At 37.1% G+C, this 27,366-nt stretch overlaps 1 protein-coding gene across 1 annotated transcript; it reads right to left on the bottom strand.

The window, feature by feature from the left end:
• Nucleotides 1–958: 958 nt before the first annotated feature.
• Nucleotides 959–25,340, bottom strand: DNAJC10 (DnaJ heat shock protein family (Hsp40) member C10). Its single transcript, XM_082484559.1, has 22 exons — nt 25,018–25,340; nt 23,230–23,395; nt 21,437–21,487; nt 19,636–19,718; nt 19,304–19,435; nt 18,393–18,486; nt 18,092–18,169; nt 16,783–16,826; nt 16,276–16,413; nt 15,163–15,252; nt 14,272–14,385; nt 13,367–13,481; nt 11,466–11,593; nt 11,077–11,193; nt 9,712–9,813; nt 8,503–8,658; nt 7,007–7,140; nt 5,400–5,453; nt 4,863–5,010; nt 4,300–4,419; nt 2,962–3,078; nt 959–2,645 (listed from the first exon to the last, which is right to left on the bottom strand). The coding sequence occupies exons 1-22, from the start codon at nt 25,216–25,218 to the stop codon at nt 2,634–2,636; spliced, it is 2,394 nt and encodes a 797-aa protein (XP_082340685.1). The 5' UTR covers nt 25,219–25,340; the 3' UTR covers nt 959–2,633.
• Nucleotides 25,341–27,366: the final 2,026 nt, after the last annotated feature.

Here is a 27,366-nt window from a genome sequence, read left to right as displayed (position 1 = left end):
CCTTAATTAGTGGAATTATGTGAATTTGTCTTTAGAGAAGGTTGGAGATACTACGTATAAAATGCTTGTTTATTTATTTGTAGGGCTAGGAATAAAGGCAAGATTTTATTACTCACTACATTTCCCCGAAGCTGCTTATCAAAACTGTCAGAAAGGGCAGCTGGCAAAAAAACCTCATGAAAACTTAGAAAAAACTTCTTAGGAAACTACATCATCTATAGCTCGCTCTCTCTGTTCTGAAGATCATTTTTTCCCCATGCACATCCATTTGGTCTCTACCTTAAAATTTTTAAAAATTTGATGCATAGAGAGTATCATGATACAGAATTAAATCTTAAAAATGAACTTTATTGATATTTAAACTAAATCATCTTCCCCACAACCTAAATGAGTTTCAAAACCAGTAGCCTGGGCAAAATAAGTCAGCTTAGAGGATATTTTGATGAAGATAATAGTGTTGTCTTTTCATAGTAGTTATCTATATGCTTCAAATGACTAAACCAGAAGGAAGTGATAAAGTACCTTTTCACAAAAAGCTGCAGTGTGATTAGAGCCATAGTAAAGTCACAAAGTTCTTATGTTACCATCGGCTTATGGAGGAGTCGGCAGAAATGAGAGAAACCATATATAAACAGGAATAAAGAAGAAACTGTACAAATGCCGATACTAGATTATGTTTGATTAGATCTTTAACAGTAAGGATCCTAGAGTATGTAACCATGACCTCATTCTCCAGGAAGAAGGTAGGAGGTGAGAACTGAAGTCATAGTTAAACACATGTGCAAAAACTGACCCAGAGTTTGCATCAAAGTTACAAAATACCAAAATTTTCATTTTTGACTGTGATTTGAGTTTCAAGTTTGATTTGGATGTGGGAAGGTCTACTTTAATAAACCATAGATTCAATACATTCTCTTTTTTTTCTCAGATTAATATAATGCAAAACTGCAAAGCACTAGAGGCCCCTGAATGCAGGGGAAGAAGCATCTGAATGTCTCAAAGTTACTAGAACCTCTTCCTTTTATTTCTTGCTGCCTTCTTTATAAAATAACTTGTAGATAACAGCATATTTACAAGTTTATAATATTCACACTACGGTGACTAGTCACTCCAAATCTAAATACATGGATAACAGTGTCCTGGTTCCGGCAAGGATGGGGTTAATTTCCCCAAGGAGCCGGCAGGGGAGGCAAGTATTCCATACCACGTGACCCATGCCCGGCTATAAGAGGCGCTAGCCGGGGAGAGGGAGTCAGTCGCCACTCGGGGGCGGGCTGCGGTGGTGGGGGTCCGGTCGGTGCGCTGTGCGGCGGTACTGTAATCGCGTTCTTATATTCCTTTACCGGTGTTATTGTTTTTCTTTCTTCTTCCCTTTGTCTGTTCTGTTAAATTGTAATATTTCCACCCACGAGTTTTGCCCTTTTCTGCTGATTTTTCCCACGGCTGTGGGAGTCGAGCGAGCAGCTGCGTGGTTTTTTGTTGCTGGCTGAGGCCAAACCACGACAAACAGGGAGACAAGTCCACCTGACAAGTTCTCAGCAGCATTTTATTGAAAACATGAAACATTTCAATGTTGAACTAAATGCAACAGGCATTTTGCTGTCGTCTTTTCTTGTCTATTGAGTAGCTATGAAAAAATATTACTCTAAAGAGTGGGCATTTTATTGATGTATGAGGAGACATTCCAATGTACAGTGTTCATTATTAAATTAAAAAAGGCACTTGCTATCCTGCTTGCCTAAAGATTATATAAAAAACAAACAAACTAAACCCCCAAAACATGTCTGCAGAGAAAGGAAAAGTGGTAATACCAGAAGAGTTTAAATATATCCACAGAATACATTCATATTTAAAAAGACAAGAATAAAGTTATGACCTAATAATGTAGAGCAGATGCTTCTATGGCATAACTTCAGTTTGAAAGTCAATGAAACACTGTGTTTGAAGTCCTTGAAATTTTTTTTTTTTGATTATTTAAAAAAGAAAGTAAACCCAAACCAAACAACCAAAGAAGCCCTACAAAGTTCTGTTCATCCAGGCACCACCCCCAGTGCCACAATAATAGCCATCCACTCAAGGGCAGGAGCAATGTAATTCAATGAATCTATCCTGATACCAGTTCTTGATTTTATTTCTTAGCAATTGACTAGACAATGCAACGCCAAAGCAGAATAATCATCAGGTAAAACTGTTTGTCTTTCAAACAGACAATCCCTCACTGTGTTTCTGCATTGCAGAGTGGTTTGAGTGCATATTCAGCCATAGGCTGAGTGCCACATTCAAAAAGTGTTTGAAAAGAGACAGAAAAATATAAGGAACTAGTAAATGGGTAGGCAAAAGTGATACAGTCCACGTTTCTGGTCAACTCCAATGTTTGACTAGGAAGAAGGTAGTTGGTATATCAGAAGAGGGACATGCAGAATTCATTACAGAAACACTGAATGTCTCCACCAAAACGCTTTCATCTCCCCACAGTTTAAACAGAATTCATACAGTCACATATGCCCGTGAACTCAAACTAGTTTTCTTCTCTTTTGTCCTGTCATGAATGTGATCAGCCTTATATTTTCCTTGTGGTGTCTTCATATTCACAGCTTCAGAATATTTTGAAACTTATCTACCTCCAGTACCACTTAGAGCTCATCCTAGTGACAAGAAAATAAACAAAGAAGTTATTCTGAAAGTACAAATAAAAATCCAGATTTTTTTTTCCTGTGGTTTTACATTTCCCTGTGGTACTAATTTTTCAACTACACGAATGTTTCTTAGATAGAATTCAGGGTGGTACCAAACACTATAATAGTAACCAAAACAAGACTGGAAATAAAATGTACGTGGTACTATTTGAAGATACAACATTTAATATTTCATTGACAAACAGCAAATACTAACATCACTTTAAAGAGCTATTCTTTACAATAATAAGTCTTTTGCAAAAGGCCCCATAATAAGTATTCTTACCTTATTTCTAGATTTTTTTCTTTTTCCTTTATTTTGAATTGCTTCTAATTTTTCATTCAAAAGATCAGCAATACCTTTTGCATCTCTGCTGTCTATATATTCACCATGAACATTTTTCTTAAAAAAAAAAAAAAAAAAGAGTTGTGTAACATTAAGCATGCTTTACACTGAACAGAAAATCTCCTTACTTTCAGATAAAATTCAAGAGGAATGCAGAGAAGACGACAGTTGCTCTGGTAGGTTGATTTATGATTCACAGATATATTTTTGTCTCCATTTAAACAATGCTAGTTGTCTTTATAGTGAAAACCACTCTTAGCTGCTACTTTTCAAAACTACACAAGCTTTGTCTTGATCCTTAAAAGAATCCCAAACTTATAATTTTATCACACGTATTCAGCTAAGTATTTAACGCAGACAGCCATTACAATGTCTGGCACTTTGTAATCTACGTTCATGAAATCTGGCAGTGTGGGTTGCTACTTTTGTAACCCAAAAAGCCATTACTCTTTACCACAGAAAACTCTCAGTGAAACTGATGGGATTGTGTGAGGAAGGATTCCTAGAACTTCTCATAAGAGATTCAGTTAAAAAAGAAAAAGAAAGTACAATTAAAAGAATTGACTTACCTATCAGAATGCATTAAATACTTTCTCTTCAGCATTAATATATTTAAAAAGATTATTATAATATTGTTGAAATTCAATAGTTTTACAAGAATAAAGGCAATTTCCTAGAACCATCTGGATACTTTTGAATTTTTTAATTTATTACTACTAATCTGTTAGTAGGAAATGTTCTTCTCAACAGAGAGTCACGCTGATAATTGAAACAGTTGATAACATTTGTTTTTGAGACAGAACAGAACTAAGTATTTTTAATTAATTTTCTATCTTAGAATACGTTATTTAAGTCAAAGTTATAATAATATGCCATGATTACACTGAAAGAATATTTCCCCTTAGCCAAAGTGAAGTTGTCCACATTTCATTTAGAGAGACTTTGCCTGCCTTTGGGAGCTGGTGGTGGAATCGGTAAAGGTTGAAAAACATTTTGTCACATGAGACCCCTGCAAAATTTAACCCTGGTTCTGATTAAGCCCCGATTTCGGTTACTGCTCTAATAATTTACAATTTATTATTTTTCAATAATACATTATTACAGTATCATTGTCCTACTATTTTAAATATTACTGAAATTGATTATTATTGTTTCTCCCAAATATCTAAATAATGCACTTTAATGTGTTGCAGAAATAGTCTCTTAAGTCTTAATGTGAAATGAAATAAATGCACTAAGAGTACCTGCTCACCAGTGTACACAAAGGAGACACTTTACCTTTGTTCCTTGGTAGGGGTAAAACTTAACAGTAGGGTAGGCTCTGATATCAGCAGTTTGACAGGTCTGAGCATACGCCTGACAGTCTACTTTTCCAGCTTTTACTTTTCCTTTAACGGTCTAAAAAGAAAAGTTTATTAGAAACAAACTTCAAGTTCCCATGGGTGACTGTAAGCAAATACCTTGAATAAGCCACCAGTGCAGCTAAAAGTAAATGAAAAACGTTGCTCAGATCTTTTAAATATCTCGGAGTAGTTGCTCGCTTGCTTCTCACTGTTAATCAGAAGTCACTACATGTTCAGCGGAGCACTTCTACTTGAATTCAGGGCAAAGCACATCATAGTTCCAAAGGTCACCCCATCATAAGCTGAAATCTGTCTCAAAAGAGGGTCTGTGTGTGTGTCTGTGCAAGAAACAATACCCACTGGACCGAAAAGCGTGGACTTCCAGTGAGACGGAGGATCATTGTGGGTATGCAATTTTTGGATGACTGCTAAGAAATAAAGTGCTGATGAATTATATTTTAACCATTATGAGTATAACAATCTGCTAATACAACCTACCCTTGCAAGGATCTCAAATTCAGGAGCAAAATTTTGGCAAGGTCCGCACCAAGGAGCATAAAAATCAATGACCCAGTGATCTTTTCCATTCAGAACTTTTTCTGTGAAGCTTTGAGGAGTCAGGTCAACAGACACTTGTGGTAAATATCTGCAGAAAGGAAGAGTAACCGTCATAATCCATTCAAAACTTTAAACATATCCAAATTCCATTTAAGCACACAGAAAACTTCTGAAATTAAGAATATTAGTCGTCTGGAAATTCCTACTTTACACTTGGCATTATAAAAGAATCGCTTTTAAAAAGTGGAAGACAAAAGAACACTGTGGTCTTCAGAAAATGGGTGGACAGTAAGGAGTATGCTATTTCCCCACTTTTTAAAAGCTTGAGTTAAAAGATGTGGAAACTTTCAGATGTTGAATTGAGCAATACATATACCCGTTTCTAATTCTTGATTTACGTAGCATTTAAATGTTAATTTCTCCTAGCAAGCGAACTATATAAGCAGCTTGTGAACAAAGTTTAATGCAGTAACTTACCCCAATGCCCAGCCTCTCAGTGAATACGAATCTCTGTGCCATCCATTGTAGCTACTATAAAAAGATTAAAAAGAAAACAGAAATCCAGTTGCACAGTAGTTTGAATTACATTTGAAAAAAAACAACCAACCAACAACTCTGTGGGGATGATGAAATAATGAACTTAAATGCGTATGTTTTAGGATATATTTCTACTTTGCTTTCAAATCTGAATAAATAAGTCTCGTTAATACAATTCAAAGATACAGAATTAAGGACTAGAAGATGAAGAGAAGAAAGAGAAGAAAATTCTGTCAAGAGAGTTAAGAAACTTGGTTTGGAGCACATAAGCTTTGATAGCTAGAACTTTTTTGAATGAAGGATCTTTGATAATAACTCCAGATAAAATTGCAGGCTGTAAGAGACATGAGAATTAAACTGAAAAATCTTAATATATTTTCTAATTGATGTTAATTCATTACAATAAAACAATTATTCATTATATAGATTTCCCTCAATTTGACAGTAGAAAAGCTAGGCAACCTGGTTACTTGAACAAAGATTTATTATTTGGACTTTCAGGGCATTGCTTAGTTTTGAAATTCCAGTTACAGGTTTGAAAAAAAGATTAACTCAGGATTCATATCCACTAATTTACAACTTTATTACAAAGTGTTTTTCAGTAGAGTTATCTGGTCAAAATCTGACTTGACATTTTTTGGTGATCTATATTTTAAGAGACAAATTTCCATATTTTTCAGGAAATAGCTGACTCATGATTAGGAATTTGGCACTTAACATGCATATTTGCCAACTTAGTTGTTTTCAAGAAGAAAAAAAGTATTCTGCTTTTAAGAAAAACTTTAGAAGAACTGAATAAGAGTACACAGTCCAATGATGAAAGCTACTGAAGTCTGCTATTACGCCCTATGATGAAGGGGCATTGCAATTAACTATCTGCCAGCATTTAATAGAACTTTCCAATTTGTAAAATAATGAAGCAACACATCTGCTATTTCAGACAGTTATCTCTCTATTTAAATATGCACGTGCTTCCTAAAATCCCTGGATCTTCAAACAGTACTGAGAAATGGAGGGGACAGACTGTTTGTTTTTTGCCAGATTTCATTTCCCATAAATTTTTTTGTTGTTGTTTTGTTAATGATTAATGTTTCCACACTAATGATACAATGAATGGGATGACTAGATATATGACGGAAAATTTTTGCAATGGTGCTAACAGACTGTTGGCAGGGAGGATGATCAGATGGCTACATCACTCTGTTCTCTAAAGATAAAGCTACAATCAATTAGGCCTAATAGTATTTTTATATTATAGGATTTAAATCATCTACTTGAACAGACAATTAAAGTTAGAAAACTGGCAATCTACACAGAACAAGAAATAAAAATTAAGATTCCTGAGGCAGTCTAAGTTCAAATTGCTGCAGTGAAATGGCAAAATTAAATGGCACTAGTTTGAAGTCACAAATTCAGTAACATCTAGGACATTAATATTGTAACAGCCTATTTTAATAGCAGTGACGAATCTTTCTACACAACAGAAGATGAATATACATCTTGTTCCGCATCATCTAACATTTCCCAAACTGAAATAAACTACTTACTAATATTGATGAGCTGTGTTTAATTTTTGAGGAAAGAGTCTTATTTCAGGATATCCCCGAACACTTTCTTGGTGACAGAAAGAATAATATTTTTGACAATCCACACTGCCTACACTGATTAATCCACTTAACATCTGAAAAAAAAAAAAAAAGAAGAAAACTTACAATCAGATATGCTAATCAATAATACTACAATTTCAGTAATACTTCAATTTAAGTCTTAATCACTTAGTTGGGGAAAACAAACCAAGATTATGACAATTCTTTCTTGTTTCCTGTAAATGGCTTCCCGGTATCTAATAGGAGCCAGCCACCCATTCCCATCAGGCGCATATATTTTAATATAACCTTCATGCACATGGCTCATGAGGCACCTGCCTTGCCTCAAAGGTACCTATCAGTGTGGTTATTTAGAATAAAGACTAGCATATTACCATGTTTTCTATCACAGGCTCAGTAATTATGACAGATCCCGGTACAGTGCAGATGGCCATCAGCTGCACAGTTGGCCTGCGTCTTGAACACACTGTATTTGTTGCAAAGGCCCCAAACCACCTGGCATGGGCAGGGAAGCTGATGATTACTGACTGTGTACTACAGAGCTAATAATACTTCACAGACATTTGACCAGAATATAGAATACTGGCTGGAACTCCTAGTCTGGGTGAGTTCTAAATGTCTGAAAGTCATGGACTTGTTTCCAAAGCCTTATTCCCCGCCCCCAAATTTCTAGTCCAAATTCCTGGAAACATGTCCAGGAAAAAACAGATGGTTATCAGTAAAGTAATATTACCTTTGCAAATGAGAAAACACTGTTATGACGTTGCAAAACAAAAACACCCTCCCCAGTCTCGACAATTTCATATCAAAGTATGTGTAATTGAGCTGACAATCAGCCTTAAAGTGTATGGTATTTAATATTTATTTACTTTCAGTGAAGAAAACAAGATCTCAGAGAAAAATCTTCCTAATGTAGGAAACAATTAAGATGGATAGCATTAAACTCCTTTAATCTTAAATTCAAGTCAGAGGTTTCACCAAGGTTTAAGTGCTATATTTAAGATGACTAATAATCATAAAGGATACTGAGAATTAAGTGGCAAATTATTTCAACCATTACTTATCTAATTTATGGATAAATCTTTTTCTCATATTTTGTTTTAAACAAATGCAGAGCTGTTGTCTCCATAATGCACTAAGCATCAAGGAAAGTTAGTTACTCTAAAGTTTCTTAGATCTTGGAAGACACACTTGTATCAACAGGAAAAACTGGAATACAGTATTGATGTACTGAACATTTAAATAAAAAAAATGAAGAAAAGCTTTGTATTTGGAACAGTATAAAACTGTCAGGTAGGAATTCCCTGTTTTGCCCACAATAGTAATCACTAGACTTTCTCAGTTGACAAGTCTCTATGACAGCAGTTGTACCATCTCAATAATTCCACGGAACAGGACGCAAAAGCAGAAAAAAACCACATTTGAATGTCATTTACCCTGGCCATTTTTTTCCATTCTGGCATTAAAGCCTGACAGGGTCCACACCACGGAGCGTAGAAGTCAACCATCCAGGTTTCCTCTCGTTTTCTTCTCTGAACTAACTCAACAAATGTCTCTGGTGTTAGGGAGACCACCGATGGATTCCTAAGATCCTAAAGTAAAGACGGTTTATAGACATATACTTCGCAACAATAAGTTATCCTGTATCTAGTGCCATCACATACAGACTGTACCAAATTCTGAGAATGTCCCTCTTTTAGTGAAATTTGCTTGCTGCTATGGTAGGGAAGGCTCTACACCACTGAAAGGCATGGAAGAATCAGAAGCCACTCCTCCAACCTAACAATCATATTCCTGATTTGCTGAGAAGAGCTATCAAAAAAACCACAGCCAGGCTGCAAAAGGGAGGTTTTCTCCCTCCTCTCCATAAGGGGAGGCAAAAGGCAAAAAATTCAGCTTACCTGGCAAGAACAGGCATTAAGACACTCAACAATGCTATTTAGGTTGGGATGCAGAAGAATACATATGGTGCACTAGGGGCCTCTGAACATCAACTGAAAAAGACTGATCTCCACCTGTTCCTGCATGTGTGCTCTTAAACCTGCTTTTTCTGGGCTGCCTGGAAAGAGAACGAACAGTCTCTTCAAAGAGTGGGAAATAGCCTGTGGATCTAACAGTGAGAGAACCTGAATGCCAAAGGAAAGGTGGGTGCCAGAACTCTGGCAGCAACAATGATGAGTACCAATGATTTGCAGTTCTGAGAGTTAAGGAAGTTCAAGAAACAGCTGAGAAGTGTGGAGGGCAGCAAGCTGATCGACAAAAATGTGAAACTCCTCCTATGTCAAGATGCGCACATGAGGCATTTTCACCTTAATATTACAGCACTTCTTACTTTTAATTCCTTTATCCTCTCTATGAGATAGGTATCATTACTATTACTTTTCAGATTGGAAGGGACCTTAAGTTATTAGCTAATGACCTCAAAGAAATTACTTGACAGAGCAGGGAAATTAATCCATTAGGTGTCAAGTCCCTGACTGACAGTTGCTGGATCACTTTTCTTGCCCAAGGTTTTTGCGCTCTCTCTTACTAGTCTAATTAATTACTAAAAAAAATAAATAAGATCTTAGAATCTTCCAACTAAAGAACATGTTTGTGGATGAGCTGCGTACAGAGCATGACTGCAACAAGGATAATTTACGTACCTCTATAAACTCCAAGATCTGCTCAGCAGAGTGATGTCCTTCATATTCGTGAACGTCAGACTGATTGAACACAACTGTTGTTGGATAAGCTCGAATGTTATGCTAACAAAATAGACAATAAGAAATTGCAAGGAATTAGTAGGTTTCTTGTACTTTCCTTTAACTGCCATCGCTACTGGTGGCTCACAGCTGCTAATCTATCCAGTTTGAACAGTACAACTGCTCAGACGTACATGCAGATGGGAGCTTGAAACCATTACAAATCAGTACAGAAAAGATGCCAAATGTATTCAGAGATGGCATCGTTTTTTCTGAATTTAAAAAGCAGCCAGTAGTTCTTCTGCCATGCTCCACAAATGCAGGAATTAATCCACGAGCCTTCTAAGCTTTAACTTTAAAGCTATTCCCAGTCTTTAGGTGAAAACACTTGTACTGTATGAATAACTGTATTGTTTACTGTTGAACACAGATGCTTCCATGATTTGAATTCTTCAGTGTGTAAACACATCTAAATACAACTTTAAAAAGCTTGTTCATTTTTTGCTTATTTTTCATATGCTTTAAGACAGTCATATTTTAAAGATAAATACAAACATTCTAACATAAAAAGCTCTTATGAACAATAAAATGTGCAGTTGCAGGAAAGCTGTCAAAATGTAGTATTTTCTGGAATTTGGGAAAAGTAATGTCATTAATTTCGACCATGGTAAATTCACTGAAGCAAAAGTTAAGCAAATTTAAACATGGAAAATTGGGCAAGATTAAAAAAAAAAAATATTTTTCACTCCATTATTATATCTTTAAAGAATTGTAAACTGGTAAGAAATACAGAATCAATTTCAAAGTAAGAAAGTTTATATATAAAGCGCCACAAAACAAAAAGCAAAGTCAGTTAGGGTGAACTGAATTAGAAGTGGTTTTGCAGACATCTTCAAAAAGTGTTACATTAATATCAAACTTGTATGTCTAAATGTTTTACTGGTTTTTATTCTTCTATGTGAAGAATAAAAAGAATGCATGTATTTATATACACACTAGAAAAAGTTTTCTGGGTCTGCTTTAATTATTTTCCTCTTAAAAAACCCCAGGAATTATTAAATTCTGACACTTCCAGAGTCTTCCAATAACTCCATAAAATCAGAGCAAAATGTGACCTATATTTTGCATTAAGATATTATCTGTAGTGGGTACATAGTTTGCCCCTTTGAAAAACATTATGATACAAGTGTCCTGTTTGGTTTACTACCCTTTTAGAAAGTAGTATTAAAGAACAAACATTGTCTGCTCCCATTCCCCTACCCCCAACTAGAAGAAAAAAAATGAAATATCTTTCAAAGAATATTATATTTAGTTCCTGCAGCTTACCATATTGCAAAGTCCTTCATGGACAGTACAGTCTAGTGTTCCAAATTTAAGCTGACCATAAAGATGTTTTGATGCTTTTCTCAGCTCTGGTAACAAAGCTCGACAAGGAGGACACCACTAGAAAACAAAAGACAAGCAAGCGTAATTGCTTTCCCTGCAGTTGGCTCTCAGGAGAACGTAAGCTGTTTGAGATGAATAATATGCTGCTTTGACAACAGACTCCACTAAATACAAAACCCACACAGTCTAGGGACTAGTGCTGCCAAGGAATGAGAAATTACAATACCATCTCATGATGCTGAAGGACACTTTCAAGGTACTGTTAGTATTTTTTACGTAGTTACATAACAGATTTTAGAAGAAGGGAAATATAGATATTAAATATTTACCGGTGCAAAGAAATCCACGAGCCACGGTTCCTTTTCTTTGTCAGGAAAATTCTGAGGTCCCAGTGTGATAACATGAGAGTTGACACTTTCTTTGGCAAACGCAACAATGTCATATAAGATCTTCTTTCCTTCAAAGAAAAATGGAGAAAGGAAACTTTTTTTTTAATGAGATCTCTCATAGGGAAAAGTACTCAGTGACAGCAACAGGAGTCCTTCAGTTCCCTTGACTGATCTTTAAACATGGCCTGCTTAAATAAATTGAACAGATACTGGCTCACTTTTTCTCAGGAAGACAATGTTGAACTGTCCAAACTTTTGTAGGTAAGACATACTTCAGGTGACAGTTGATATTTGGCTAAATATTAAACTGGGTATTTACCTAATATTAGCCAAGTAAATGTTTTATCCAAAACAAAACATGATTTTGTCAAACAAAATTAATGTTTTTTAGTGACTGGACTACTGGCTGTTTTACTACCTCACTAGTGTTTGTTGGAATTAAAAAGTTACTATTCTAGATACACTTGCCCTGGCAAAGGTATTGACACAGTAAAGACTTCAAGCAAAATAAATGTAATTGAGAAATCATAGCTTTTTACGTGTGATTGAAGTTCCTGATGACAGAGCTCTTGTGGGCAAAGAGCACATCTCTTCATACCCTTCACGTACATATTTGTCAGCAGAAATGCGAGTTTGTGTCTTGAAATGAACTGAGAATAAGAACTCCAGGGTAATTAAATCTGAAGTCATTGCACAATGACTTAAGGTTTATTACTGTTCTTAGATTTTAAACTGTTGAAGCCCTTCAACATAGCATGTAAAAAAAACTTGATTCTTTTGCGTATTATATTGTTATAAATACTAGAGTGAGATGACTATTGGCAAACATTCTAGGTGCCACCTATTTTGTAAACAGTAAACCAAACCATTCAGAAAAGAATGTATGTGCTGTAGTCCAATATAGTTCTGCTACACTATTTGTAATCTACACCATTATCAAAAGATCTAAAAATGCTGTATGTATATGACCCTTTCTTGGCTTCTCTGCAGGAGTGGAAATTTTAGAGTACATAAGGCTTTTCCCAGCAGCAACCATGAGATGAACGGGATGATCTTTCCCCCTTAGATACAACTATTCTTTTCTAAGTGGTCAAAACTTTTCTCCTTTCTTCTTTATTACAGTACTGAGGTTCTGACTCAATTCTAGCAAGCTGTCAGAGGCTGAAAAATGAGAACGTCATCTTGCATAATTGTCTTGCGTCACATTCTGGATAAAGCTACACCTATTGCTGCAAGCTGCAGTTTTGCTTCAGGCTCCGTTTGTCTTCAACCAGCATTTTTTAATCTTTTCAGTGGTACATTTTACATAGTTCCAACCTCTCCTGTAAGGAAACTACTATTTTGGAAATGAAAGTAAGCTGTAAAGGTCTCAATATAGATTTTATTGAATAGAAGTCAACAAAACATGGAATTAGTTTTAGCGTAGTGACACGTGAAATCAAATCCAAGTTTCTCAAGTTGGCAGCACTGTATAACTAGCATGTTAAGCCTCCATGAAGGGTGTGCTTTACAGCATTCTTTGGTTAGCCTACCCAAAGCAGAAGCAGTCCTGATCAGCTTCAGAGATTTAATTTGTATTTAACTATGTAAATGATGTTGAAATAGACAGAAAAGTAAAGACAAAATACATCTCTTGGCATCTGATGACTGCTTAACCATAAGAAAAAGAAAAAAACCCAAGGAAATGATAAGGTTGGGCAAGGCTACAGTAAGGTTAGAGGAAAACCAGCAAATATTAAAGTTACAAAACTGTTCTTAGGGAAAACAAATGCAGTTTCCCAAAGACAGTGTCCTCTCAAAGCGATTACATAATGATTTAAACTTGCCAAAATTTCCCTTACCATGATGAATTTCATAATCTCCAGTTCCTTTTCCTTTGAAGACTGCTAAACAAGGCTGATAGACATAGAGTTTGTTGCAGATGGTTGGTGAGGAAAGACAGTCAAACTTGCCAACCTATGTAACAGACAGTGCCATTTTAATTAAGGCATCCTAATGTATATAGATTAACATATTTTGAAGGCAGTAAGAGTTAGGATAGATTCACTAAAAAAAAGTTAAAATATGGAAAAGTAGTACCCTTGTAAAAACAAAAGAAGTCTTATGACAATCTTGTAACTATGACATTCAAGGAAAACTACTAGCACAGCTGTATTAGGTTGTTAGCTAATTTTTAATTTAAAGGCCAAAAAGGGGAATAAAACCTTAAAGAATCCTTCCCCCCCTCCAAACAAAATAACAAGGAAGCACGAAGACACCTATAATAAATGTGACATTAAAAGTTCTAGTCAGTACAACATTTTTTTTAAAATACATATTTTATACAGAATAACACAATCTGTATGTCTTTAATACAAAGCTTAATTTTGTTTTCTTTCTATTAAGAAAATTTTCAAGATAATTATAGGGTTTTCTGAGTAATTAAAATAGTTTCACATACAACAATTTGATGTTGAAGTGTTAAGTTTTAATTGTTAATTGAATGGGATCTGCAGTGACATTTCCCATGAGAGAGAAGATTTAAAAGATAATCTTTCCTAACTACTTTTAAATTATTCAAACTTTATGGGAAAAGCCATTGCTTGCTTTAAATTAAAAACTTCACTACTGGTCTACAATATGATAGTATATCTCTTTCAGTACTGGAGGTGGCAGGTGGTAGTAATGGCTAATAATAATGAAAAATACACTGACTTGTTTTCTGAATGTAAATGGTATTTAACACTAGATGAGTGAGCAGTCTTACCTGAATATGTTCATCTTTAAGTAAAAATTTAAGTTTCTTAAATTCCTGTACATTTGATTTATCACTCTCCCCAAACTGGAAGAAAAGCAGCCATCGGTGATGAGCCAGACGGTCCTTTAAACAAAGAAAAAAAAACCCCAAACAACCAAAACAAAAAATAAGAGAAAAAGAAATTATTCCCAACTTATACCAACTTGTAAATTCCTTCTATGTTTTATAAAGGTGAATTCCCAGTTATTCATCTGATCTCTGAGTGACCTCCTCCACTCAACAAATCCTTTCATGTAGCCCTTCCACAAGACTTTACTGCATCATTATCAGAACAGAGGTAAAAAATCTGAAAACAAGCTGGCTACATGCTGCCCTCTATATTTTTTGTTTCCACGTGCGTTTCCTATTGTAGATCAAACAGCTAAGTGCTATTACAAGTGTGAAAAGAGGTTTCCTCTTTTTTTTCCTCCAAGACATGAGTAACTTTTATGACTCCTAATTTCAGTTCATACATAACTTAATCATGGATTAACAAGTATTGTTTTCTTTCTTACATTACTGACAAAATAAATTTAAAATAAAATTATCTACAATGTAGTTGATTTAAAAAATAACCAGAAAGTTACAGTGGCAGAGTGAGTTGCAATGAAAATTTCTGTGGTTTTTTATTTTCTTATTAAATACATGCCCCCCCTTACTTTTGTTGTTTTGCTAAACAACAAAAGTAAATGCAGACAAACTATGTTAAATAACCTTAGCTACTTTTAAAAAAAAGTCATTTTCAGTTAAATAAATACTAGTTTGTTGTATCAACAGGAATTGAAAAATGTAAAAAGTAATGATAAAAAAATGTAGAAATACATAATTTAAAGGAACCTTAACATATTTTTAAAAGTTTACCTCTAATGATGCTGCAGAGATTATTTCAAAGTCTGGCAGATGCTGCATAACTTCCTGATATATTTCTCTGGCATCCAAGGAGTTAAGAAACTAAGAAGGAAAGTTAACTGTGTTTATTATAAGGAATTACAAACATCAGCCTGATTGTTGATGAATAGTACTCAAAGTATCAGGGAAATTATTCTGATTTGTTCCTTTCCATCAACTGAAGAGTATAGTTAATAATATGTTATTTGATCAACTTGTTTTTCATATATATAGTTTCACAAGTATCACTGTTAAAATACTGCTTTCTAGCTTGCTTTCCCACAATATTAAACTCAAGATACCGTATTTTGTCAAAATGGGTGGTAGAAGTCTCAAATTCAAATTTCAAGCCAAATTTTCCAATCAAGTTTGCAAGATTTGCTATCTAGTTTTACAGCCTTCCTTAACTTCACTGTACAGATACTTAAGTTTCAGTATTTTTTTTTAAGTTTAGGAAGTAATATGAATCAATAACGCAGAGCTGGTAAGTTACAAGGCTGAAAGTACATAGAGTTACAAATTTAATTTCCTCCTTTTAAAGACATAGATAAGAGTAGTGACAATAAGGGAACAAGCCATGCTGACAGATGATGTAGGAGTACTTTTATCACATGTGTCAGTACTCCGTTCAGAGCAGCATTTCCCAATGTTGTGATACCTGGGGCATATTTCTTGTGGAATAAAAGTTGGGGGCACACGGCAAATCTCCCAAGCTTGCCCAGGATATCTGCGTAGCAGCTGCAGAACTAGGCTCTTGGGCCTGTCACAGAGCACATCCCACCCCTGGATTCCCACAGCTGCTCAGAGAGGCTCCTGAGGACATGGCTAGGCAGAGCTACAGGTGGCGGCTGCTGCTACTGCAGCATACTGCTGTTCACTCTCCCAGCGTACCAGCAAACTAGGGACCACCTCCAGGGATCACTGCCTTAGAAGCCAGGAGGGATACAAACTCATGCCATAGAAGTAAAAAGAAAAAAGCATCTTTTCAGTTGTATATAATCAATCTGGAAATTATTTATACATTCCTTTGTCATTGTCATCACCTTATTTTATCTAAAGACAGAACGGTTGAGAAACAACTCGTACCAAAACACCTCCTTTTTCTTTGTTATTTATGGTGGCTCCGGGTGGAAAGTATGCTGTAGTACTAGATGAGATATCTAAATTATCACAAAGCTCGCCCTGGGTGCCACAGTCCATCCAGCCTACATTAACAAGACCTTCCTGTAATAAAAAAAAACAAACCACAAACCAACAAAGAACACACACAAGAACAAAGAGTATTTTTTAATTTCAGGTTCAGAAATGCTTTTCAAAATCCCAACACAAGCAATGATATGCAACATTTAGAAAATAAAAGGAGACCAAGTTGTAATTAATTAGTTAATATTCATTCATATTTCATAAAATTCTTTAAATGTTGGTCCAGTAGCTACAAAGTAAAAAGTATTTCACTCTTAAAGTTAATGGGTGAAATCTTGGTTCCACTAAACTCAACAAAGTTGTAGCCAAAACTCTTACTTTCACTGCTGTTATTTCGTTTTAATTTTTGAACTATAATAGGTAATGCTTTCAAAGTGAAACACTGCTTACCAACATGCCAGCTAGCTTAAGGCGTGTTTGGTAACTCAAGCAATCTGCAAAATAAAAATTATTTATTTACAAACATAAAACTTTGAATTATTAATGCACTAAGCCTACTCTTGTTTAGGATTACCCATTTCCTCTCTACAAAGGTAACCGTTTCAAAAGGCATGCTTCCTGGCTATTCGTCTGGTATTTTAGTGACTTGAGTTGTAACATCTAGTAATCAGCACTTGATGGTTATCTACTCTAAGTAAAAAATAACATGAATAACATTCTCTTGCTTCATCAACACAGAATTCTCGTTTTAAAAATTTTAATATTTTATTTGCTTTACTAAGAATGACCTTTAAAATTTTTTCTTAACTGATGTTTAAAAAAAAAAAAAGAAGACCCCAAGAAGTATCTAAGTATCTATGTACTGTCTTGGAATGAGATTTCAATGGAAATACCGATTATCTGTGATTCAAATAATAACTCACTATAATAAATATATCATTTGCTCTAATTACCCATCCAGACTTTGAATAGTTACCTTCTAATGCAAATTTTTTTCTGAAATAAGAAGATGCATCAACCTCACTTTAATTGGACCAAAGCTGAAAACTTAATAACAGAAGGACTACAACTTGAAATCAAGCTATTTACAAGTCTAAATCCAAGACTGTAGCTCTGGTTATTCAGTTCACAGAGCACAGGTCTCTTCATAAGACCGAGAAATCTTTATTTGTCAAAGGTGTAGCACATTTACTTAGCTCTACCAGCTAACCAAGGCAACTGTCTCTCATGCTGTATCCAATACTGATCCCAAGAAAGTTAGTGACAACTACAAAAAACCAATGCAAATCTAAACTCTGTCATGACATCAGCGATAAGAGCCAATTACTATGTCCAAACCCAACTTAAGAGAAAATATTCAGCTCATTTTTGAGTATTGGTTTAATGGGGCAATACATCCTTTCTTCTACTTAGCTATCATGACAAGCTGGCATGCACCTGTGCAACAGCTGTCATTTGAGCTTGAGCTGGAAACTGAAGACAGAGGCCTTTTCTGCCAGTTCTCTTCCTGAGGGGTTACACTTGAATGCTGCTGTAATGACCCACATGACATTACAGGAGCACAAAAGCATAATATTTCTATTAATGTCCCTTTTGTCAAACTGCCTCTAAACCAGAGCTCAAAATGACCCGCAGTCCAAATAACTTGATCATCTAAGAAGTTTTATAACTTTTTATTAGAAGCAAAAGGTATTACGCCACTATCAGCAAAAGTATTTTTTTTTGTTTGCTTTATTTGAAAAGCATTTAGTACACCTACCCCCACGTTCAGCACAGAAGGTGATCAGCCAACCAACGCCAGAAGCAAATGAAGTTTCAATGGCATTAACAAAATTTCCTAAGAGTGAAACAATTTGCATCAGTTTGTGACTAGTTAAACGTGACTATGAAACAAGAATGTTTTGTATTTATATTAGCAAATTACAGTGAACTATTTTTAATCTCAAAAATAACACTAAGCAAAAGTTGACAGATTCAGTTGTATACATAGCTTCCGCCATATTTTATATTGTAAAAGCAATTTCAAGAACAAGACTGCAAGCAAAATATGTGAACATTACCTGCCCATAACTCAGTGACTGTGCTTGTAACATATTGCATGGCAAAGTTCTTTAAGCTCTCTTTTGACCTGTCTCCGTAATATTTCACTGGTTGCTATAGAAGACAAAGAATAAAGTTTATAAAGTTTAAAAAAAGAAAAAAAAGAAAACAACCCCAAAACTTACTGTTTTTTTATAACAGTACTTATGCATCTGTGGGACTGCCCCTACCCCAAACCTTCTCTAACTGTTCTCTTCCTCCCATATTGGAATAAAATTTAAATTCTGTAATGTGATTTCTTTCCAAATCCAGCAACACAAGGATAACTTAGTTTTAGAAACACCAACTCCCAATGATTATATTTCTATTGAAAAAAAGATTGCTTGCATCAGTCCATTTAGTATATGCACAATCTCTGTATTCAACCTCTCAAATCTTATCACTGTGAGAATGTACCCAACTATTCAAGTGCAATTTGTATGCCACCTCTGGCACCATTACTTCACAAGCAGCTATAAAGCATGACGTACATAATACAGCTAGCATGGGGGAAATCTTGTGGAAGGAATTTCCAAGTTGCATTAGGTACATGGTCACATTCTTTACACTCAAAATCACAGACTTGTATTTGAAAAGCCCACTACAATACTATAATACTGTTCGACTTGTTGCTTTGCTACAGCATCACTGCTGACAGCATCTTGCCAAATCAGAAGTGATAAGTTGCATGGTAAAGTGATTCAAAAAAAGCACTGTATAAACCAGATATCTATTTTTGAAGTTAACTTTCTAAATTAGTTTAACCAAGGTGAAGAGAAAAAGTAATTTATCAAAAGGAAATAATATCTTAAAAGGAAGATCTTTAGATTAAACAAGTATTAAAGTAATACTCTTCCAGATTTCAGTCTTTCTAAAAATGCCCGTCACTCACCATTCCAGTTTTGAAAACATACAGACTAGGATAACTGTTAATCCCTTTAATTCGACAGAGCATTCTATTATCTCCACAGTTGACAGCTCCAATGCGTATTACTCCATCCATTTCCTTGGCAAACTCCCTCCACTAGAAGAAATGGGGAGGAAAAAAAAAAAAGAAGGGTATTATCCTATGAAGATATAATGAAAAATCAGCACATGTTTTATTCCTGGCATCTTAAATTGTTGTCTTTGGTTTCTGCTTAAGTGTAAAAATTGACCTCCTTAAGTTTTTTTAAGCTGTTAAAAACAATGAATTTTCAGAGTTAATCTGCTTGCTATACATACCGTAGGTGCTAACTCATGGCAATGAGAGCATCGAGGAGAATAAAAATTCACAAACCACAGTTCTCCTGAGTTAACAGCAGCATCTAGATGGAGGAAGAAAATTTTAAGTAATGCAAATCTACAATATAGTGATATCTAGAATGTACATTTTTACTATATTGTTTTCCCTAAGAGATGAATTAAGTATTAATATGTCAGACAGTTGGTAACAGTAACTCAGATGGGATAAAGATTGCACCTCACCTGCACATACCCACTGTTGCAGACAAGTGTGCAAAAATCGTATTTCAAGGGATATCAGCACCCTGAATTTCAACATCAAGAATAAATTTACTCTCTACAGATTAACCTAGCTGAAACGTGTGATAGTGTAAGTCTGGTTACCCTAAAAACAAAATAATGTTCTAAAAGATTTTTACCCACTAGGCAATCTTTTCATGTAGAATCGCAGTATAATAGGTTATCCTAGTTTCAGCTGGGACAGAATTAATTTTCTTCCTAGTGATGGCTGTGAAAGATAGCAACAACTAAAACAATATGCATTATAGACAAGTGATGTTTATGCTTTTCAAACACTCTTTTCAGCTTCCCATAGAAGCTGAGAAGGAGCACAGACAGACAGAACAATGGAATGGCCAATGGAATATTCCACACCATAGAGGTCATGCTCCGTATATAAATGGGGGTTGGACAGGGGAGGGGAATCCACTATCACTACTCGGGATGGTGCCAATTCACTGGGCGGTGAGAGTGACTTGTGTCATTACTATTATTCTTATTTTCCTTTTCTGTTATTATTTCTATTCAACTATCTCAACCCACAAGTTTTTTCTTTTTTAATCTTTCCCTTTCCCCTCCTTTTCTCCATTTTCTCCCTGCCCTTCTGGGGCGAGGGGGAGAACTGCACGAGCGGCTGCGTGGTCCCAGCTGCCAGCTGGGGTTAAACCACAACACAGGTGAAAATGCAATTTAAAAATCTAAGTTAATATAATTACTAGTAAAGTCAAGGAAAACATAACTAAATACTCTTGCTTATAAAAGAAAGCAACAGAAACACAATATACACAAACAGAGGTTATCAGCTTAAATTGCATGACTTTCAGTCTCTCAATTTTTGGACATAATTTTACAGTGAAATTTCTAAATTATATTAGCCTATATTACAACATCCTCACAAACAAGCCAACTAAGGAATTTATAGATTCTGCAAATCAATCAACCAAAGCAAGACTAAGTTCTCACGGAGAGCATCATGCGGTTCTGCTACTAGAATAGTTTACAAAACTGGTTCAGCATGTAGGTCCGGTCTGTACAAAGGAAACTACTCAAAATGCAGATGAAAAATCACACAAAATCCAATATTTTTTCTCTCTAGTCTCATCTAGTTAAAAACATCTTAGCTATAATTTTAGAAGAAAAACACCTGGATGATGTCCTCACTGAAAGTGTATTTTTATCAAGTGCATTTTCAGACAAGACCAAAAAAAACCAGTAAGGATAAATTAGGAGAAAGAAAATTTTAATTCAAATAATTTACTCTTACAGATCTCACAAAATATCTTTCAAACTTAATCTAAACTGTTTATTGATATTGATCTATTTGCTAACTAGCATCTACCAGGAAGTGTTAAGGGTTTGTTGGTTTTTTTTTTTTTTGTTTTCTCATCTGAAGATGATGATTTTCTGACAGCTTTTTGTATAGATACGTAACATAAGTCTACAGATACACAGCTCAGAATGTAAAAATTGTTACTTTGGGTTGCCATATTGTCAAACAGATAGTTATTTATTTAAAACTTACCAAATTCTCCTCTATCCAATGTTATAATTTCAGGATCATCATCATAAATACCTATTAAAAAAAATTGCTTTTTATTTTTGCCATCTTTAAAATGAAGAAACAAACTATCATCTTATTCACAAGACAGAAAACAGAAGACAGTACACTTAAATTGAACTAGTAAGCTGGCAATGATAGTTTTTACAGCAAAGGCGTATTTATTTAGTAATATGTAACCTTAGTTTAATCTCTTGCAGACTCCTGTGCCCTCATACAAAAGCCACCATCAGAACAGAAAAGTTCTTCTGGTGTTTTAGTAGACCAGCCAACTAAGTGAGCAGAGAACTTGAACTACCACTGTTATGGCAAGAGGATTAGAAATAACATCAACCAGTTGTCAGATTAAAATTCAAGAAGCTTCAGCTCTCAGCGAGAGTGCTATATGTAATGCCTGGAAGCTTTCACTTCTCCCAGCCTCTGGTTATCTAAACTATTCGGATCACAAAGGTGTTTCAGCCACAAGCTTTTCCACTAACAGAATGTGTGAATGCAGTGGAATAAAGTGGAGAGAATAAAGATAAGGAAGACAGCTTTTCTAAAAAGCTAGCCAGTCCTACCTAGAACATCACTACAAAACAGTCTACTGCTTCAAGTACACAAGAAATGCAGTGCAGAGATACCAAAAATACTACTGGACAGCATTCTATTACACTACTATGGCTACAGGTCTTTTACAGTACCTAACATAGTGAGATGCCATTTCACCTGAGGTATACAAGGATTAAATGCAAATAAATAACGAAATTAATTTCTACAGGTGACAAGGTGCTTTTTATATATAATGAAATATAATACGTACACTCACCCATACATACGTATAAAATATCTATATTTTTATGTATATATAAAAATATAGATACTCTCCAAACAACTGGGAAGTAGACATTCAAGGACATACTTTCTCAATCAAGCAATGTAACTTCAGACAGATACAATTTCGTAAATCTGTTTAGCTGAAGAAGTTCTGGGGCAATTTCCATATTTTCCTGTGATAGTTGCACCTCTGGTTGATTCAATTTCAATTTGAACAGACATTATTTTTTTTAGAGATTGGGACATATTAAACCAAACTACACCAGAATTTTTTTTTTCCAAGGTGGAGGTTCATGTCAGCTTTTTCTTTCACATCAATCAGAGCACATTTCTCAGCTCCCTATTTTAACTGTTACAGCAGCTCTGAAAACAGTTCATCCTAGCCTTTCCCTACAACTACCTAAAATTTGTCCAGACAAACATTAAATAACTTGTCTCAAGATCATTTTAGGTACAATCCTGTTGTTATTTTTTCATTTTCTACTACCTCTTTACTGATCTCTAATTGTATAACTGCATATAAAATAGCCTCCTCTCAAAATCCACTTGAGAATACTTTATCTAAACAAGAAAGGTCTTCCTGCATTAAAGAGGTAAAAAGAATACTGATGAAATTAACATTGGAATTTAAGTGGAGGAAAAAAGAAAAAGCTTTGCACTTAAAAAAAAACCCAGTAAGTTAGATGACCAATAAAAAGGTAAGCAGCAAGAATGGAACAAAAGGCTAGGTAAATAGATTATTACATTTTTGGGTAGCCATTAACGGGGTAAATAAAAGATTGGGTCAACAGAGAGAAAATGACTGCTGCAAGAGAACAATAGAGCAGGCAGAAATCTGCAGACGATACATCAGAAATGTGTAAAAAGATCTGATATAGATCTGAGTATTACATTTATTTGTGACTGTTTCAAACAAATCACGAACACAGATCATAACTTACCAAAATCATAGCGATAAAAGTGCCAGCTTTCATAACGACCTCCTTGCTGCTGATCTTCAAGGCCTTTCTCTCCATATTTATCATACTTCTTTCGTAGATCTTCATCTTTAAGTACTTCATAGGCTCTATTTATTTTCAAAAAATTTTCATGTGCATTTGGATCATTCTATTTAAGGAAAACTATAATTAGTACGTAAGTAATTAATAAACCATATTGTACATATAATGCTGAGAAAGTATTTTTATATCCCTACTAAAGATGTCAATTGTGATGGAAGCAAACATTCCACAGTGACCTCCAAACAAACTACAGTAAAGTTTTCCTTTCTGGAAGCCAGATGCATCTGCTGCTCATTTCTTCGTCCTCACTAATGTACCAACTGAAACACAAAGCGAACTGGTAGGAGGCTGTAACATTCTCCAGTGACCCCACTACTTGCGATTTTTTTTCTTCAATGGAAGAAAAAAAAAAAAAGGAAAAGTACAAGAACAAAGACTTATCCCTCCTGATCTTACAGTGTAGACAGAGGCCCCCTTTTTATTGAAAAAGCACTCTGATTCTAGGTAGCTTTGGAACTAGAACAGTGACAAATTTGCAGACATATTTTGAATCCCAGTTTAGGTTCTGAGCTAGTGCAGTATAACAGCGGCGAGCAAAATCTGCAGCGCTCTCCCACTCTTTGGACTTCTGCTTCCATGTTTCATTCAAAAGACACTTTTTCTTACAGATTCTTCACTTATTTACCTAGACACACATGAAATGAATTACCATTATGGAACTTATGTAATGGCTTCATCTTCTATATAATCTTTAATGTTGAAAATAACCTGTTGAAAAATCTTTAGTAGTATTTTAGTAGTATTCGCATACTTGGAAACTACAGAATGTGACCCAAAACGTTATTACTTTGAAAGGTATCAACACAGGGAAAAACAAAACTTGCAGTTAATAGCTACAAGTTGGAATTTCTAACTTTGTTGAGATTTTAGCTTTCTCTTTGAGCTTCGTCATGTTCAAATCCATTGTAAAACATGAATGCCTCAGAGGCTTCAACACACTCTTGTGCAGGCAGGCCCTGAGCTCCTATGGAACATCACTGTCTTCTGGGGCTCTGTGCAGGTGCAGTTGCATGTATAAGATCCACATCCTTTCATTTCCTGTGAATTTCTGATTGTTTCAGGAAATCTTGAGGAAAAAAGGGATTTAAAAATTATTTCTTTATACTTCAGAAGATTGAGCCGTTCCCAGTCTTCTCTCTCTAGTTAGTCTAGAGCTCCTTATTACCCTCCCTCGTTATGCCTTGGCAGTCCCAGAATTTGTGCTTTGTCCTGTTTGATACTTGGAGGCTGATGTCTCAAGTACAGACTGGTGGTGTTTGCTGTTTAGATGAGACTTCATGTTAGGGAAACATTAAGTTCCCCAAAGCGAAACAGAAAGAGACAAGCTCATCAGTTTACCAACAAGGTAATACGGCACAGATGTAAGTTTTCCTCCATTTACAAAAATATAATTGAGAATTAAATATCTTGCCTCTTTTTTTTTTTTTTTTTTTTTTTTTTTTTTAACTACAGCACTTTAACATAGCCCAAAATCAACACAACCACGCATGACCAGTCTATCCCTTTTCGTCAATTTCCTCTGCACAACATCAGAGCTGAACCATATTATCAGGTGGTTACCTTACTTCACAAGAACTGACAAACATTTTAGACAAATTAAACCCACTTTTTCTTTAAATGTTACGATCCATTAACTCACAACTTTGACCTGTTAAAGATGTAACTTACCTGATTTTTATCAGGGTGTAACTTTAATGCCAGTTTTTTGAATGCTTGTCGTATTTCTCTACTACTTGCTTCTTTGGATACTCCAAGTAAACTATAGTAGTCCTGATCAGTGCACACAAGAACTATTACACATACTAAAAGTAGCAATAAAGATCTTTTCAAATATCTAATGTAATCTCCTTTGGGTACCAAGAACTCCATTACAAAGCTTTTGGAAAGTCTGCAGGTTCTGATTTGAGCAGGCTTTGGGAAGAGCCTCCAGCAAATCCGCCAACGTTCAGAGATGCAGTCGCATTTACGATGGAGCTCTTCGAAATGCTGGTTGTCCTACTTCGTGTCACCAGTCTTGCAAAAGTGACAACCTATAAGAAGAGAGGGGGGAAAAAGCAATTAAGTATTTTCCTATTTATTGAATAAATACGCGTTGCTGAAGAACCCCATGGCCAGCTTGTGCAGACTGCACGTGAACATTAAGTTTCTTGATGGCTAATTACTTGCTTTCTGAAGACCCCGCAAGTGGCAGACCACCTATGGATTATGCGCACTGTGAACGAGGTTATCACGCAGAGCGTTACTGAATGAGGGGACAAACCCGCCGCTTCTATCGCGTTAAAAAAAGAGCGGCTGTAGCACGGCTCACTTCTCCTCCAAACTTACTTTCAGCACCGCCGGGGGACATTCCTTCCGAAAGGACCGGGGAGCTCTGAGGCAGCGGCGGCTGCGGGAAGGAGGGAGGGCCGCTCGTCACGGCCACGGCGGACGCCCCCCGCGGATGAAGCCGGGCAGACCCCGAGGAGCCGCACTCGGACCCGCCGCGACGAAGGGGCAGACGCGCCGCCGGCTGCCGCCCACCGCGGCCCGGCCGGAGGTAACACAGCCCCGGGGGGGCGGCCGGGCTGCGGCGGGAGAAGGGGCGTGCGGTCCCGCCGGGGTGGGGTTGCCGTGCGGTCCTGTCCCGTCCCCTCCCCACCGGCGCGACCTCGGTGCCGGGCGAGTCCCCGGGGGAAGCGGCGCGACGCTTACCGGGCTACAGGGAGGGCAGCGGCGCCGGCCGGCAGCTCAGAGCGGCGGGCAGCCGGCGGAGGGAGCGGGCCGGGCGCGGAGCAGCATGGGACGGCGGCGCCTTCACCCCGGCGCCGGGCGGAAGGGCGGCCCGCGCCGGGATCCGGCTCTGGGCCGGAGGCGGGCGGGGCGGCTGCGGGGCTGACGTGGCTGCCGCGCCCGCCTGGGGCGGGGGCTCGCCTCCTTACGGCCGCTCCCTGCCGGGGCGTCTCGGCCCCGGGCCCCCCCTTCCACAGCCGAGTCCGCCCTCTAGCCTGGCCTCGGGTGATGCGGGGTGGTCGGCACTGTGGCGGGGCCTGAAGGCAGCCGTTATACGGGAGGGCCCGACCGCGTCCTCAGGGAGCCGTCGGTGGGGCGAGGGCGCTGGGAATAAAGAGATGCAAGTGGTAGGGTGGAGGAGGAGGAGAGCAGAGCGACGTGGCTGATGAGAGCCCGCCACAGGCTCTCCGGTCTGTGCCCTCGCCTGAGCCCAGAGCCGCGTCTGAAGATGCCTCACAGGTCTCTGCAGATAGAAGAAGGCGAAGGGGGTCCATTTCCTCAGAGGGGCCTTTCTCTGCAGCTCGGGGAGCTGCCCTCGCCTCGGCGAGGCTGGTGGTGGAGAGAGGCTCCCGAGGGCAGGTGGGAGGACCGTGGTGGTCTCCCCACAGTCAGTCACTTGTCTCTCCCAACACGCGTCCCACAGTAGCGTAAATGGCTGAAATCAAACAGGCCTAAGACGTTGCCGAGAGGCTTCCCGCCGAATGCAGCTCTAACTGCTGGGCGGAGGACAATGGGGCAAATAACACACGAAGTGTGACTGGGGTGGCTGTGTCCCTTCCAGAGGGCACTGAGCGCTCCTTCGCGCTGGGGTGAGGCAAACAGCCAAGTGCAGGGTGTCAGGCTGAGGGTTGTGAAGGGATTGGGAAGTGGTAGGTAGGTGCTTTGGGGGATGGGGTGGACTTCTTTTGAAAGTTCAAGTATAGTTAAGAACTGTTGTGCTTGCTGCCAGCTGTTATTATTTGTGGAGACAAAAACATACTTGTTTTTATGAACATGGCCTAGAAAGCAGGTTCTCCAATGCATATACATTGCAAGAAATCTTCACAAGAATTATCTATTTTAAAGCTAATTCTGGATTATATTGCAATGCCTATAATCCAGAATTTCTTGCGGTTTGGCCCTCCATATGCTTGCTTTGTTTGAAATTATGTCAAATAGTGTTATGATTCACTCTCTGAACTTATTCTCATGGATGTCAAACTGAGGCTCGTGGTTGAAAGTGGATTGGTTTATGTTTTTTGTGTTTAC

The sequence above is a fragment of the Vanellus vanellus genome (assembly GCF_965231255.1).
Source record: "Vanellus vanellus genome assembly, chromosome: 5".
In the NCBI taxonomy this organism is placed as follows: Eukaryota; Metazoa; Chordata; class Aves; order Charadriiformes; family Charadriidae; genus Vanellus; species Vanellus vanellus.
Note: the sequence above shows the minus strand (reverse complement) of the source record. Positions and strands in the feature narration are given on the sequence as shown.

Excerpts from the sequence above, each read along its gene's own strand:
- DNAJC10 (XM_082484559.1), bottom strand. The coding sequence starts at position 25,218 with ATGGAGTTCTTGGTACCCAAAGGAGATTACATTAGATATTTGAAAAGA. Across the intron at positions 16,827-18,091 it reads CTTCTGTGCTGAACGTGGGG|ATTGCTTGAGTTACCAAACA; the intron begins GTAGGTGTACTA and ends TTTATTTTGCAG. Across the intron at positions 15,253-16,275 it reads AAGAAAAAGGAGGTGTTTTG|TTTCTTAACTCCTTGGATGC; the intron begins GTACGAGTTGTT and ends TTTCCTTCTTAG.